The following is a 16,354-nucleotide window of genomic DNA, read 5'->3' on the forward strand; positions in this document are numbered from 1 at the left end:
CATGACAAAAAAACTAATTTTTTTTCAAGCAGTCGCTGAACCACAAAAATGAGATCAAGGACAATGGACATATGACTGACGGAAACTTCGTAACATAAGGTATCTGCATACAAGGTAAGAGGCATTCATTTCTTCTACCTTCTGAAATATAAATTTAAGCTCTATACAAATAGTTTACGCCACCGGCTAGTAATACCATGTCTCGCATACTGCGACTTTTGTCACAGGCGAGACAAAAATGCAATTTTAAATATCCCCTGCACCGCAATGCTACAGGGGACAAATTAGTAGAGCAGCTATTAATTTTTTTCAGTTTTCAAAGTTCATAGCACATTTTTCTGTAAAATCTGTTCAACACTATACTTGATCTATAAATAGTAATAGCACAACTATCAAAATATTCCGGCCAACTTCTCAGGGGAAAAAAAGTATGAAAACCTTGAAATGCAAAGAATTATCTTAGTTGAAAACCAACAATTGGGTAAAAATATTATTGAATTAGATGAAAACACCAACATGAACTGCCTTTTGAATTCATGACATCTACTTGTATAACATAAATGAAGTTCATAGTAAAGGATTATGGGAAAAGTGTCTGGAGAACACGTGAGGTTGACTGATTGATGAAGGACAGATAGAGTGCAAACCTATGGTCCCTGATACAGGGACTTGTAAGAAGCTGTAAATTGTATTGATTTAATTTTCTATGAATGTATTCTAAACAGACCTGTTATTGTCCGGTAGATCACTGTTTATATCATAGATTTCTGGTTGTTTGTTTATTTTACGTCTGTACTGATGTGGCGCCATTTGATAGCCGCTCCTTGCCACCTCAGAGACCCTGGACATTATTCAGCCAATCATCTTGAGGTTTCACAGCCTACAATCAAGTAAGAAGATACAAAATTAATATATCTGCAAAGAAGAATGTGTCCATTGGACACCATTCCTGGCTATTACTATCTCATTTCCATATTCAATAAACCACAAAATCTGAGTCATTTATCATCTCTTAAGAAAAGCTCATATACAACATATCTTAAAACATTCATATCATATTGAACTTAGTTTCAAATTGATGTCGCAACAACTTCATAGTAAACTTTCTTAAAACAACAATTTAACCTGATAATGGTTAGTCAAACCAAAAGACAAATGCATGGACCTGACATCGTAATGCCCCCTACAATTGTAGGCTGGGCTTAAAAACATCTGTACCATCATACTACACAAGGCAATTTGAAGAGCATACAAGTTATAAATATAGTCCTTAGTCAAAAAAGAAAAGTTTATACAACAATATTAGTTCCAAATTGAAGAAGTATTATTTATTATTATTTCCACTAGTGGAACAAATATTACAGCATTTGTTCCTGAAGGAATAGAGTATAGAATATTTGTTCCAACTTAAGCAGATATTAAGGGATTGTCTATATAACAAAGTTTCCAGGGGAACTTCTGTTAGGTGGAACAAATATATGTTGACACTTATAATTGATTTAACCAAATTAAATATATCCAAGATAAATATACTGCTCCTTTAATGAATATTTTTTCCCAGCAACAATATCTAATAAATTGCTTCGCTGAGCGCAGCTGGATACGACCGCAGATGTCCAACCCTGAAAAGTTGGGGCCAAAATGGACACAATATTCACGCTTGATACAGGTCTGAATTTGGATTGTAATTTTATATTTGTCACATAATAGGTTTCTGACACAGAATAACTGTAGTCATAGAACTTCAAATTGGTTATATGATTTGAATTTATATTAAATGTTTTGCTTTTGTGCAATACACTATGCGAAATTGACCCCCCCCTCAAGTTATGGTCAGTATCTCAGATAATCATCATTTCTTAATACATAATTTACAAGCAGTGTAAGGGAGGTAATCAAACATTGTTATTTAAATTGATTTTGATTTTGATTTGGATTACCTCCCTTACACTGCTTTTAAATTGTCTCAATTGTCCTTTAACCAGAAAAACCCTTGTTTTTTCCCTTTTTTTGCCCCTAATTCTTATATGGTTTGAGCCATAACCCCCCTAAGTCAATCCTAACCATCCCTTTGTAGTATGGAAACTTGTGGTATAATTTCAGAGAGATTCATACACTTTAACACAAGTTATTGTCTGGAAACTTCAAAAATGCTTATTTGGGCCCCTTTTTTGGCCCCTAATTCCTAAACAGTTGGGATCATAACCCCCAAAATCAATCTCAACCTTCCTTTAGTGGTTATAAACCTTGTGTTAAAATTTTGTTGATTTCTATTTACTTATACTAAAGTTATTATCCAGAAACCATCTGTCTTTGGACGACGACGAAGACGACAATGTGATACCATTATACGACCAAAAAAAATTTAATTTTTGCGGTCGTATAAAAATAAGGAGATGTGTTATGATTGCCAATGAGACAAAAATCCACCAGAGTCTTAAGCAACTATAGGTGACACTGTATGGCCTTCAACAATGAGTAAACCCGTACTGTATCTATAAAACGCCATAACATGACAAAATTTGAATCAATTCCATCAAGAAAACCAACAGCCTGATTCATGACAAAACAATAAATAAAAAAACCAATTTGACAGACAACCACCATGTTAGCTAAGGTTAAAGCAAGGATCCATTGATGTATTACATCTGGTGATCAAAGTCAGGGTGTCCTACAAAACTAATGTCACAAAATAAAACATGTGCACAAAATAATGTTTTTCAGTTGGAATTCTTGGCACAAAACACTAAAAAGAAGGAAAACAATATTACTACAAGAAAAAGCTTTTTGTCCCTTTGTTTACTGTATCCAAAATAGGCAATGATCAAATGTGTATTGGGTTAACACATGTCAAAACTTTTTGCTTATTAAATTATTTACAAAATAACAAAATTTATTTGTACAATACGCATTCTGTTATCCAAAAAACATCTTTATCATATTTTATTAATTTGTACCACAACATAAGGTGGCCATTATTACAGTAATTCAATATACTTAGAACTAATGTTTCAAATCTTTCCATTCATGTCGCCCAATCTAGACTGATCCATTCCCATAAATAAAGTGTAATAAATGGATAATGAAAGTAAATCTGTATTTTCAATATTGTAAAACATTTAGAATGGGTGTTATCAGAGAAATCTAATACACCGATTAGATCTCAATAAACATGCATATCAATCAAAATCTTGTTACGGAGATTATATCAAAACATTGATAAAAACATATTATAACATTTTCCAATGGAATTTCATTGTTACATAATGTAATTTGCAATTTGAGGTACAAACGTGGCGACGATTAAATAAACGTACCATAAGTAAGCCAAATCACTTCTATATGGTTTTCATTTCTATTCAGCCTAAAGGTTTTGGCACTATTAAAGTGTTATGATATTATGCCTCCATAGCTATAAAATATTAATTAACTAACATAGCTAGAAAATATTATTAAGTGTTGTGTGGTTTGGCATTCCAACTTTTTTTATTTGTGCACCACTGATGATCAAGGCTTATGTAGACGAAATGTGCATCGAGGTAATAAATTATAATCTGCAGGTAACTTTGAAGACATTTTACATCAGGCCCCATCAAGTTCCTATTAGGTCCTATATGTCTTCACAAATTACAGGTCTTATACATCTTTGACTTTCATATTTTTGGCTTTGAACCTTCCTGATGAAGGTAAATCCAGAAAAACACTTCAGACACATCAAATATAAGGAGTGTTATTTTCATTGACAAGGAGTTACAGATTAACTAACTCAGTAACTCATATAAAGCAGAAATGGCTAATATCAGAAACTCAAATTTTACTTGGGGCAAAAATCAAAATAGCAGGAGCAGAACGTGGTGACCTGTTGAAAAATCTGTGCAAGTTTGGTGGAATTATGTCAAACTGTTTTCAAGAAAGATTAACAAAAAGTGTGACTCAGACAACAAGAATGATGAAGACAATGGAGACACAAGACAACAGAAATGATCTCCATGTGTCTCTACAGCTTCTTGGCTGTCAGACAACACAAATATACAACAGATACATCTAAATTTAAACTAGGATTGCATAAACTGAACTTCTTCTGATTTGAACCGATAATTACTCAACGTTACATACCATATATGTTGATGTACAATCCATATATAGACAAAACAATTACACAGTCATTATTTGTAAGATATCATATTTCACAATTACATGTCTGAAAAAGACGCAATTATTTCAAAAAATGAAATACAGATGACATACATAAACCATAAATTACATATATAATTAATTGTTTTCTCACTGCTGAACCTTAAAAAGATTGAAAGAGTTCACTGTGGCTATCCATAAATAATGGAGATTTGCCTGAACTTTCCAAACATTTATCATCTTGAGAATTGTCACACGGGCCAGTGAGGTTAATTCAGACATATGCATCCTAAAGCCCCAAGAAACAGCTGTCATGATGATATGAACCACATTTATAGCAAATAATGAAAAGATATTCTCCTAGATTAGTGACCACTCTCAGGTCGTCTTTTTTGTGTGTGACTTAAATATGGAACAAAGATGTATTTTAAGAATTTCACAGCTAGTGTCAGAAATTGAAACAGGGTTTAAACAGTACTATTAAATCCAAGCTTAACAAATACTTGATCTAATAAATATTTTGTGAATGTTAAAACAGCATCAAGCTCATCATATTTCTGCAGTAATTTGTTTCAATTATACAATACAACTCCTCATTGTTGAGCTGCTGACCAATATGAAGTCATTAATTCTGTTCTGTATTATTGGAAAAATATGTGACAATTTATTTTTTTAAAGTTCAATAATGTATTGAAAAATTCAAAGTATCAGCAAACAGGAAATTAACTTGTCTAATAGATCGGAAAGGAGAACACTCATTACAACTTATCACTGTCAAGCTGCTGAACAAATATGAAGTCATTCTGTTCAATAGTTTCGGAAAAGAATGTGACAAAAATATTTGTTAGAGAAAAGATAGGACGGATGGACAGACAGACAAAGTGATTGCAACATAGCCCCTTATCCAAGAGCGAGGGTATAATACGGGAACCAAATGAACTGTATACAAATTTTACATCAATTGTCTATCTACCTTAAAGCTTATATAATTTCAACGCACAGGGCCACTCTAAGGAAAGTGAAAAGTTTAAATCACACATATGTTAAGTGTCAGATTGGCTTTAGGAAGTTCACACAAACTATTAGACAAATTACTTTGAAGGACAACCACATGTTAAACAAATTAATTAAAACAACTTGTCATTTCCAATTAATGATGTGGTTTATCCTCTCTGTGATACCTATAACTTTATGAATGTAAACATATGATTGTTTGTATGTTGTTGTTTATAAAGACCATATTTACAATGTCAGTGACTTCTCAGACATTTTATATTTCCTATTCTAATAGAACATATGAATGAATGTTCTAGCGTAATACTGTCATGCAATTTATCATTTGGTCACTTTTGTTCTTTAAAAGAAGACTTCAGAGCAAATGCAATGTGATTTCCATTATAATTTATATTTCCAAGGGGCATAACTCGTTAAAAATATTTGATCAGATCTTATTTTCGAAAGTGTCAAAGACATTGCTAATATAAACCTATGATATAAGTTTCATAAAATTCTGGCAAGAATTTAACACATGAGAGCGATAACATTGCAATTTTCCATATAATCAATATTTTCAAGGGGCATAACTCTTTTAAAAATAATTGATCGGCACTGATTTTTGAACTCTTCAAGTACATTGATGATATAAACCTATAATATAAATTTCATAAAAATCTGGCAAGAATTGTACACATAAGAGCGCTCAAAAGGCAATTTTCCATATAATTAATATTTCCAAGGGGCATAACGCTTTTAAAATTTATTGATCGGCACTGATTTTCAAATTCATCCAAGACATTGCAAATATAAACCTATGATTTAAGTTTCATAAAATTCTGGCAAGAATTGTACATATGAGGGCACTAACAATACAATTCTCCATATAATTTATTTTTCTTTGGGGCATAACTCTTTTAAAACTAATTAATCGGCACTGATTTTAGAACTCGTCCAAGACATTGCTGATATAAACCTATGATATAAGTTTCATAAAAATCTGGCAAGAATTGAACACATGAGAGCAATAACGATTCAATTTTCCATAAAATTTATGTTTCCAAGGGTCATAACTCTTTTAAAAATAATTGGTCAGCATTGATTTTCGAACTTGTCCAAGACATTGCTAATATAAACCTATGATATAAATTTCATAAAAATCTGGCAAGAATTGTACACATGAGAGCGCTAACAAGACCGGACAGACGCACAGACAGATGGACCAACGCCCTGTATTTCCATGTCCCCGCAACGTGTTACGTGGGGGACAATAACAGATAACAAAGAAAAAAACGTTCTATGAAAACATTTTTTGTAACTTATCCTTCAATCTAATTTAATTTGGATTTCCTTTAAATTTTTCGTGGAAACTAAAGATCCAGCATAGGCTAATATGTCATTTTTTGGAAGAAATATCTTTATGTCACAACATCAGTTGTTTTCAACGTAAAGATCAGTATTAAGTTCAAATCTTAAATAAACCAGCTGGACCAAAACAATACATCTTGTGGACAATAAGACAAGCAAATGATAATACCTCTCCACGTTAGGTTAACAAATATAATATACTCATTATTCATTAATTTTCCTAACAAAATGGTTCACTCAGGGACTACATTCAAATTCATCAAACATTTTTATTTGGAAATTTTTACAACAAAATACATCTTGGAATGTATCTTGTACTTTTAATTGTCAAAAAATGTAATAAAATGACATAAATGTCAAATTTATGATGTTTTAATTGTTGTCATCTTGTCATACAACATTATTCAAACTGTCGTTTGTTGACAAGTTGACCAAGTCCATAATCACGCCAGGTTACAAATTTTACCTTGTGATCATTAGGAAGACATTTATGGTATTGTTAAAGTACTTTTGCGACAAGTTGAATAATTACATCAACAAACTGGCTCTAACAGTTTGATTACATATAATACTTTTTTATTTGTATAAAAACGAGGAGATGTTGTACTATTTCAAGTAATATAATATAAGATGTTATATGATTGCCATTGAGACAATTTATATCCACCAGAGTTCAAATGACCTGGATGTAAGCAGCTATAGGTTACTGCACATGTAGCCTTCTAAAATATGCAAAACCCATACTGAATAGTCACTAATAAAGAGCCTTGAGATGTCAAAATATAAAACAATTCAGATGAGAAAATAAACTGTGACATTCATGATAAAACAATAAACGAAAAACAGATATGACAGACAGCAAACAACAACAACCACTGATTTACAACTCCTTGTTGCTTGCTCACCCTCCAGTGGTAATAATTTCATGCATATTTAGGGCAAGAACAAATTTAACATCAATACAATAAAAATAGTTCTGCAAAGGTAGGTAAGCCAGGATGATGGACTGAAATAGGGGCAGAAATGTTGCCTGCAACAGGCTATCTACAGACCCCTCAGAGAATTGTTGTAAGAGTTCTTAAATAGAGTGTGCAGCAATCACCTTACATGTGGCATCTGATTTAACATTCCTGACATTCTGTCTGGAGAAGCAGCAAACAATATACAAATAACATGCATTCAGTTACCAAAAGTAATGCTCTTAATCATTTGTTCTCTTAAAACAAGGTTTGAATGAAGGAAGATCTGTCAACACTCAATTCCTTAATGCCTATAACTATGTTTCCGACAGAATTCTGTTCTCTTATCATTTTTCCAGAACCTTAGACTAATAAAACACTCTGTTAAAAAAAAGGCATGTCAAGTATAAATATAAAGACATGCATGCCAAACTTAAATAAACCACAAAAATGGACATTTTTCGCTTACCTTGTTTATTACAGGTGAGGTTTTACGTAATATTTTTTTAAATTATAAAATACAGATTTAGGTCGTATTTTTTCCCCCAATTATAAAACACAGATAACTAATTAGTACTCTCAGGAAGAAACTAGTATGATTTATTAGATCAATGAAATCTTGTAAAATTTGTGTTTTAGTGCCTTAAAATTATCTAAACAACAGTAATCTGGTCATATTTCGCTTTCAAAATTTTAGTTATCAAGTAAACAAAAAACTGTTTTAGTTGCCATCAAATATTTGGTACAAGATTAGCAAAAATCATTTTTTTATTCTCATTTTTTCGATATAATAAATTTTAAAATAGCAAATCTTCAACACAGGTTAACCAATAATAACTTTCCAAAATTAAACATCTCGAGGTCACCAAAGACTGATTGTTGGTTGTTTAATCAACATCTAGTGGCAATCATTTCATGCAATTTCAAAAATGTAGGTTCTGTAAAGGTAGGTCAACCAGGATGATGGACAGGAAACAGGCCATCTACAGACCCCTCAGAGAAATGTTGCAAGAGTTCTTGAATGTGCAGTGTGTGCAGCAATCACCTTACATGTGGCATCTAATTTAACATCCCTGTCATTCTGATTGGACGAAGCAGCAAACAATATACAAATAACATGCATTCAATTACCATAAATTATGAGATTTAACACTTGATCAACACCAAATGGCTAATTATGTTTCTAACAGGATTCTGTTCTCTTATCATTTTCCAAAAAACCTTTAAGTCTTATAAAACATTCTGTTGTAAAAGGCCAAGTTTAAATATAAGGACATGCATGTGAAACTTTAATTAAAAAGACAAATATGGACATTTTTTATTTATCTTGTTTATTACAGGTGAGGTTTTACATAATATCTTTTTTTAATTATACAATACCGATTTACGTAACAATTTTTTTTCTAATTATAAAACACAGATAAGTACATTCAGGAAAATAGAACATAATTTAGATCTATAAGACAACCTTAAAAAAATTTGTGCATTATTGCCTCAATTATCTAAACAATATAACACTGGTCATGTTTCCCTTTGGATATTTTCCCTAATTCCTGAAAAAATCAAATATTTTGTATTTAGAAAAATAAAAAAAGTTTTGTTTCCCCATGTTTTGGATACAATAAATAATAATCATGGATCATTGTCAATAAAAGGAGATATCAGAGGCACAGATTTAGCGGTGGTGGTGGTGGTGGGGGGCTATATATTTGATAAATGCATCCCCTTCCTTTTACAAAATCCTGGATCCACACCTGGATTTGATGTAGCTATCAATAAAGACAGCAACCCAAGATAACAGGGAAAAAACAAGACATCTCCATGCTAAATTTACCCCTTTTTAAAGTACATATGGCATTTCATTGTAAAAATAAATATTTCAAGGGAAGGTCCTTATAATAATCAAAAAATTAAAACTGTTAACCAGATGCCTTTCATCTATAGATGCAAGTTGGGATTCCACACCACACTCTTAAGGTTATGTGTTTTTTGTTCTACAGAAAAATGTCTACTGTAACAAAACTTTTGATCAAAATATATCCAGCAATATTCTGCAATCATTCAATAATTACAACTGAGATAATTCATTACTTTTCCCCCCCATAATACTGCAATTATTTGTCTTGACCTTAAATTATTTAACAGTTATTATGGGTTAACATTTCAATGTAAAGGAAGATTCAAGTGAACATTAATTATGTCCCTCATTATTGATCAACATAATATTATCAAGATTTCACAGGCAGATATTTCTAAAATGCTTATAACATTAATTTAAAAGGAAAGAAAATTTTAATCATAATTTTGTTCTTAATGTATACATAAGAAGGTCAACCAATTCTTTCAATGCATGTAATTACAGAGAAAGGTTGAAGATAGTTTTTCCCCTAGTTGAAATACATGTACTCAGTTACTTGTGGCCTTTAACATGTTTGGGATCTTGGGTTTCAAACACAGGAACAAACAGAATATTTGTGTTTTAACAGTTATTGTTATTACCAATAATCCACACTGACCCTTTTTTGTCATGCAGGGGCCTTGTGAAGATTGAAATATAATTGGTACACGTTTTGCTCATTGTTGAAAGCCCTACAGCGAATTATAGCTATTTAAATCACCATCCTTTGGTCTCTGGTGGAGAGTTGTCTCCATGGAAATCATCCCACATCTCTAGAATTTTAAATAGATTGAAAAATAATTTATCAAGAGCATTAGTACTTGTAGATACTATCCATTTTGTTGTTATTTTTTTCCATGAACAATCTATGAATAGAAAACTGGACAGTTATAACACTACTTATTTCTAACAAATTCAAAGTCTACATGTACTTGATAACTTTAAAGCTTAATTATCATTAATAAAAGCTTCAATGGACTCTCAAGTATTTTATAATTAATTAAAAACATTAAATATAAATTGAGATTTTCTTATTATCACTGTCCTATTGTCGTACAAATTTAGGGAGGGATTAATAGAAGAATTATCCTGTTTACAAAACTCTTTACAATGCCGCCACTGTATGGTAATGATCAAAGTGGAAAGAAAAAGAAAACACCAAAAATAGCTTCTGAATCTATTAAATACTCTTCTGTAAAACATTTTATGTAACTGTATGCTTGATTATTCTTAACCCTTATAAATCCATCTCTTTAAAGATACATTATATAAAAGATTTTTCCGGCAAATCTAATCCAATAACCCGTATCGCATCATTACTTCTTCCACGACAAAATAATGTCGTAACCTCTTATATCATTAGATTCATATTAAACATTTATTACGACATATCAAAACCTAATCAAACAGCATACAAATAACTTACTTTAAAGATATTAAGCCGAGCGTACCTTGACCCACCACCCCTTCATACAGAGAAATTTGGGTAAATTTGTTACTGAAGGGCTTACGTCTTCAACGTAGTATCGACAGCTATTCAAAGGTACTTGCATGGTAAATATTTTCTTAAGTGATTTAGAGTGACTTGACAACAATGGAATTCACCATTTAATAACTTTCCGATATGTAAAATATGGGTATTTGAGAACCAGAATTGAACGGGAAGACCTTTGTATATTTTAGACAAATAAAATACTCATGCCTCAGATTTCATGTCCATTCAACAAACATTTAGTTTTCAAATAAAAGTCATTTGAAATGGCAGAAAGGGTTTTTCAATTGAATTTCTTCATCTCACAAGATAAAAAAAAAATATTTCAACATGCATGTCTGAATGACATTGAGGAATTTACCATACAGAATTACATATCATGATTTTTTTTAATTTTAAATGGAAAAGTCAATGCAAATATCTACACCTTTCTCAATTTTCCATTCTCAATTTTACCTTAATTACACATTTCAACCTATCCTTCTATAATAACTTAAATAAAATGGTGATGTGTTGCTTTACCTACAAAGGCTGACATAATGATTTTATAATAAAAAGTCAACCGCCAACTTGAAGTTTAATAATTAAGCATTGAACGTAATTGTCGTGCATTCTGTTATTAGGTTTTTGAGTTTTGTCTAATAGAATCTCATAGGATCACATAAAATCAGATAAAACACACACCCAACTTAATTCCCTTGTTCCTAGATAAAAAGATTTTAACAGCACAATTACCATAAAATCAAAGAGCATTATCTATTAATATTTAACATTACCATAAGTATTTACTCTGAAAGATGAAGGACAAGGGAATACTGGGAAATCGAGATATATCGATATAAAAAAATGTGCTCTCATAACATCTTCATGTTTACATCGTTTTAAGCTGTTGACAAATAAATTTCAAAAGACATATAAAAAAGATCAAAGAATTCTACATCTCACTCAAACAAATTCTATAAACAAAGAAATGTTTTTCATATGACATCTATGTGCACCTTATGTTAAACAAGGTTTTGTTTTCTGTTTTCTCGCATCTAAATAAAGAATTGAATTTTCTTCCAAAATTAAAACTATAAGTATTCGGCATTAACATATCAATTGTAAAAGTCCACTTGAAAAAAAGAAGGAAAAAAATCTTCTCCTAAATTCAATTTAGTACTGAACTTTTTTTTGTTGTTGCTTTTTTAAATGAAAATAAACCAATGGACTTGTACATATTCCTTGGTCAGGAGCGCTATAACAAACAAAAATATTTCTAATGTCTTACACCTTTAATATCTTGTTTGTTTTTAATGTAGATTAATTTCTAAATATCCTTAAGAGAACTTCAGTTGTGACTCACAACATTCTTTAACGTTATGTAGAAATTGCTTTCTTTTTTCAAAATGAAAAATAACACTAATAAATGAGGCTTTTGTCTAAGCAGGTGTATGTATGACATCATTTTATAAACATACTAGTACATTGTTGCTTCTCTTTCATTATTAACATTATGAGAATGCTTTGATAATTTTACAAGTGTAAAAAAAAAAACAGCATGATTTTAAGAGTTGTTGATTCTTTTAAAGAGCTAGTTCAGATTTGTTATTGTCAGTGTCTGTCATTAAAAATTAGCACTTTTTCACTTCCTGTAGTTGATTCCATCTATGTTTTGTGGTGGTAGTGCCAGGCCATTTTGAATTTCAGATCAGCATACATCACACATTGTAACCAAGACCAGTATTTCATCATTCCTTCATTATTGATCTCCCATTTTTGTCAATTTTAAAATATCGCAATAATAAATGCACACAATAATACATGAATTTACAGTATATTATGTATACTATGAAGAATCTGTTTAAATTTATTTCTAAAACAGTGTTATGCTGAGCTATAGATCTCCTGTGGTGGTGAACATCACAGATCCAAGCTAACAACCTTATATAGTGTTATAACAATATCATACAACATTTTCTTCAAGTCTATCAAAGGATTTCCTGGAAGTTTTTTTTTCCCAAGAAGAATCAATGTATTTCTGAGACCAACCTTTGGAAAGCCAAAAGTATAATATATATATATAAAAGTATAAGCATAAAATCAAGAAGGTCCTTAAGTGAGGACCAAAATGTATAAATTCAATTTTCCACGATTAACTGTATCACCAGCACAAGTACATGTCTTTATGACTGTATTCCTGTCATTATAACAAGTGCCTTGAATCGATTTTTGCAACTCTGTTTAAAACCTCCAATTAATTTCTTATAACAAATCGTTTACCTTTTATTTTCTCAAAACATAATCATTACATAACTTTTGAAATTTGAAACGATAGCTGGAAGATACAGGTGTCATGATGTACATGAAAGAATATGGCTGGTTTCATTGATCCATCCTTTTAAACAAAGATTTAAGATAAACAGCAAACAATGGCTTATTAGCTGTTCAAAACAACAATAATGAGCCGAAAAAAGACTCGTTTTTCAATTATTACCAGAAGCATAGATTCCTTATATAGTGTAACTTTAATATAATTTCTATAAATAGTAAAATATAAATAAAAGGAGATGTGCGGTTTGGGTTGTTAAGACAGAGACACTAAAAACAATAAAAAAACACAAAAGACTTTTTCAAGGTCAACAAACAAACTTTAACAATTGATGGGTGCCTGTACAATATGCCATATGCAGACTGAAGGACAGACGAACAGATGCCTAGTATTCCTGTCTGCGCGGGGGACAATAACAAAAATTGGTAAGGGTTCCACGGAACCCAGTGTCTCGCCTACTTTTTCTGTTAATCGCAGGCTCAACAAAAATAAGGAAGTAAATCAATAAAAATATTCCTCTTGATACTGTCTTTTGATTGTAAGAAGCTTCTGTCTAAGTTTGGTAAAAATCCAGGATAGTTTATGAATCTAATAAATGTTTAAAAACTTTTAACTGCTGACTGAATGTAATGTTAACTGGAAGAAAACAAAATTTCCTTCTGGATACTACCATTTGATCATAAACAAGCTTCTGTCCAAGTTTGGTACAAATCAAAAATAGTATAAGAAAGTTATTAAAATTTTAAAAACTTTAACCACAGAGTGAATGTGTTGTTTCCTGGCAGAAAATCTAAGTCCATTTTAAAGTAAAATACGGAAAAAATGGATTTATTTTTTTACAAAATGTCCTTCTAGATACTAGCTTTTGATTATAAACAAGCTTCTGTCCAAGTTTGGTACAAATCCAGGATAGTTTAAGAAAGTTATTAAAATTTTAAAAACTTTAACCACAGAGTGAATGTGTTGTTTCCTGGCAGAAAATCTAAGTCCATTTAAAAGTAAAATAAGGAAAAAATGGATTTATTTTTTTACAAAATTTACTTCTGGATACTATCTTGTGATCATAAACAAGCTTCTGTCCAATTTTGGTACAAACCCAGGATAGTTTAAGAAAGTTATTAAAATTTTAAAAACTTTAATCACAGAGTGAATGTAATATTTCCTGGCAGAAAAACTAAGTCCATTTATAGTAAAATACGGAAAAAATGGAATTTTATTTTTACAAAATTTACTTCTGGATACTATCTTATGATCATAAACAAGCTTCTATCCAAGTTTGGTAGAAATCAAGGATAGTTTAAGAAAGTTATTAAAATTTCAAAAGCTTTAACCACAGAGTGAATATTTGTGGACGCCGCCGACGACAACGATGACGCCGACGGAATGTAGGATCGCTATGTCTCGCTTTTTCGACTAAAGTCGAAGGCTCGACAAAAATGATTATAATCATGTTTTAAAAAATTTCATGTCCTGGAGAAGCAAATATTCTAAATAAGATTTCCTACTAAATTTTCAGGAATATATAGATATCTAAAACAGGTATTGTACTAGAAATCTTCCTGTTGTACTCAGATTTTGACATCCCTGCTTTAATATTACAGGTACAAAATTCTTAGCTAATTTATACTTTGTAGAGAAACCTGAGTACATATTTTTTTTCTAACTATTTTTTTTTTTTAAACACAAATCTTCTATTTACTAACAGGATTATATTATGAACTTTTGAGATTGTAAATGATTTCGCCCAAGCAAGCAGTTGTAATCATCTTTTTAAAAATAGACTTCCTCATTTTGATCCAATTAACCACAAATTTGTGTGTATATATTTGTTCAAAATTAACAATGAATACAAAATCCTCCTTTTGGAAAAGAGAAGTTTCATACATGTATGAAATAGTAGAAGACTACTGTAAATTAAGAAATTATTGCGAGGTTTTATAAAGTGACAGGGTGATCAGTATCGCAATAATAAGATTTCTCATTCTGATATCCGATACATATATTCATGAAGTTTTTCATGAAGTCCAGCAATTAATCTCCCATTTTTTTTCCATTTTTCAAAAATCGCAATAAAAAATGCGCACAATAATATATAAATCTACAGTAAATTAAAATACAATTTGGTTATGTTGGAAGCTTTAGAGCCATGCATTCAATTCTTAAGTTGCATCAGTGTCTAGATATATATATGACAGAAAATCAATTGATAAACTCAGGTCCAGATTACAATTTTCAAATAAAATTGCGATTAAAGTCATGTTTGACAGGTGGAATTATTTAAGCATACTGTACAGGTTTCAAACTTTAACCACATATACCATATAATCATTAAAGAAATTCTATTCAAAATTTTAATTTGAACTGAAGAAAAATTATGAAATTTGAAACTTTTTTTAAAAAGTCTGACCTACGTTTACAAACTGAACTTCAGATCGAATAACTTACAATTTGTCAATTTTGAGTATTAGTATGAATAGATGAATTAAATTGATGGTAAAATAGATATGAAAATCTTCTTTAAAATTTAAATGATTTTATTCAAGATAAATTGCATAACAAGATAAATAATTATGGTTTCCTGACCTTTTTATGCTTTTATTAAAATTTACATAAAACATGTGAAAAAAAAATTATTCAATTTACATTTAAGAGTTGTGCAAGATGAATTTGCTGAGAAAAAAAGGGACAATTTATGGTATTACAAAAAGGCATTAAATATATTTCATTTCTACAAGTTGCATTCCGTTGTACTTAGGAAAAAAAAACACCAAGAAAATTTGATAAACATTAATGAGTTATTAACATCTAATACAAGGCCACACAATGACTATATATAAGGCATTCCACCTCTGTTTATTCTGATTAAGGCAAATGACCTGAGAATTAGCAATTACTGTCAACTCAAGATATTTATAACCATATGCTGCAATGTACATTTTTATACAGTCAATAATATAAGTAAACATAAGATGCTCATAGTCAGATATCGTAGGCATTTATATCTATAAATATCATTCATAACATTTTTTTTTTACATTGTTCAGATGAGAATTTGACCATGAAATAGCCAAAGCTTCTGTTCAATTCTGTAAATTGTTGTTTTGGAATTAACCAAACAAATGCTTTTCTTATTTTCCAGGATATGATTATATATTATTCTTGACAATACTTCAGCCAAAGTAGAATTATATAGCTGGTCA

At 30.6% G+C, this 16,354-nt stretch overlaps 1 protein-coding gene across 3 annotated transcripts in view; it reads right to left on the bottom strand.

The window, feature by feature from the left end:
* The window catches only part of LOC127709014 (ankyrin repeat and fibronectin type-III domain-containing protein 1-like), a 157,364-nt gene that overhangs the window by 128,886 nt on the left and 12,124 nt on the right, over window positions 1-16,354 (bottom strand). For all 3 annotated transcript variants that reach the window (XM_052214280.1, XM_052214282.1, XM_052214279.1), the window contains exon 2: window positions 728-880. In XM_052214280.1, the coding sequence (XP_052070240.1) occupies window positions 728-849 (122 nt within the window). In that variant the 5' untranslated portion in view covers window positions 850-880. The remainder of the gene's footprint in view (window positions 1-727; window positions 881-16,354) is intronic.

This window comes from Mytilus californianus, unplaced genomic scaffold (genome assembly GCF_021869535.1).
Source record: "Mytilus californianus isolate M0D057914Y unplaced genomic scaffold, xbMytCali1.0.p SCAF_7, whole genome shotgun sequence".
Classification (NCBI taxonomy): Eukaryota; Metazoa; Mollusca; class Bivalvia; order Mytilida; family Mytilidae; genus Mytilus; species Mytilus californianus.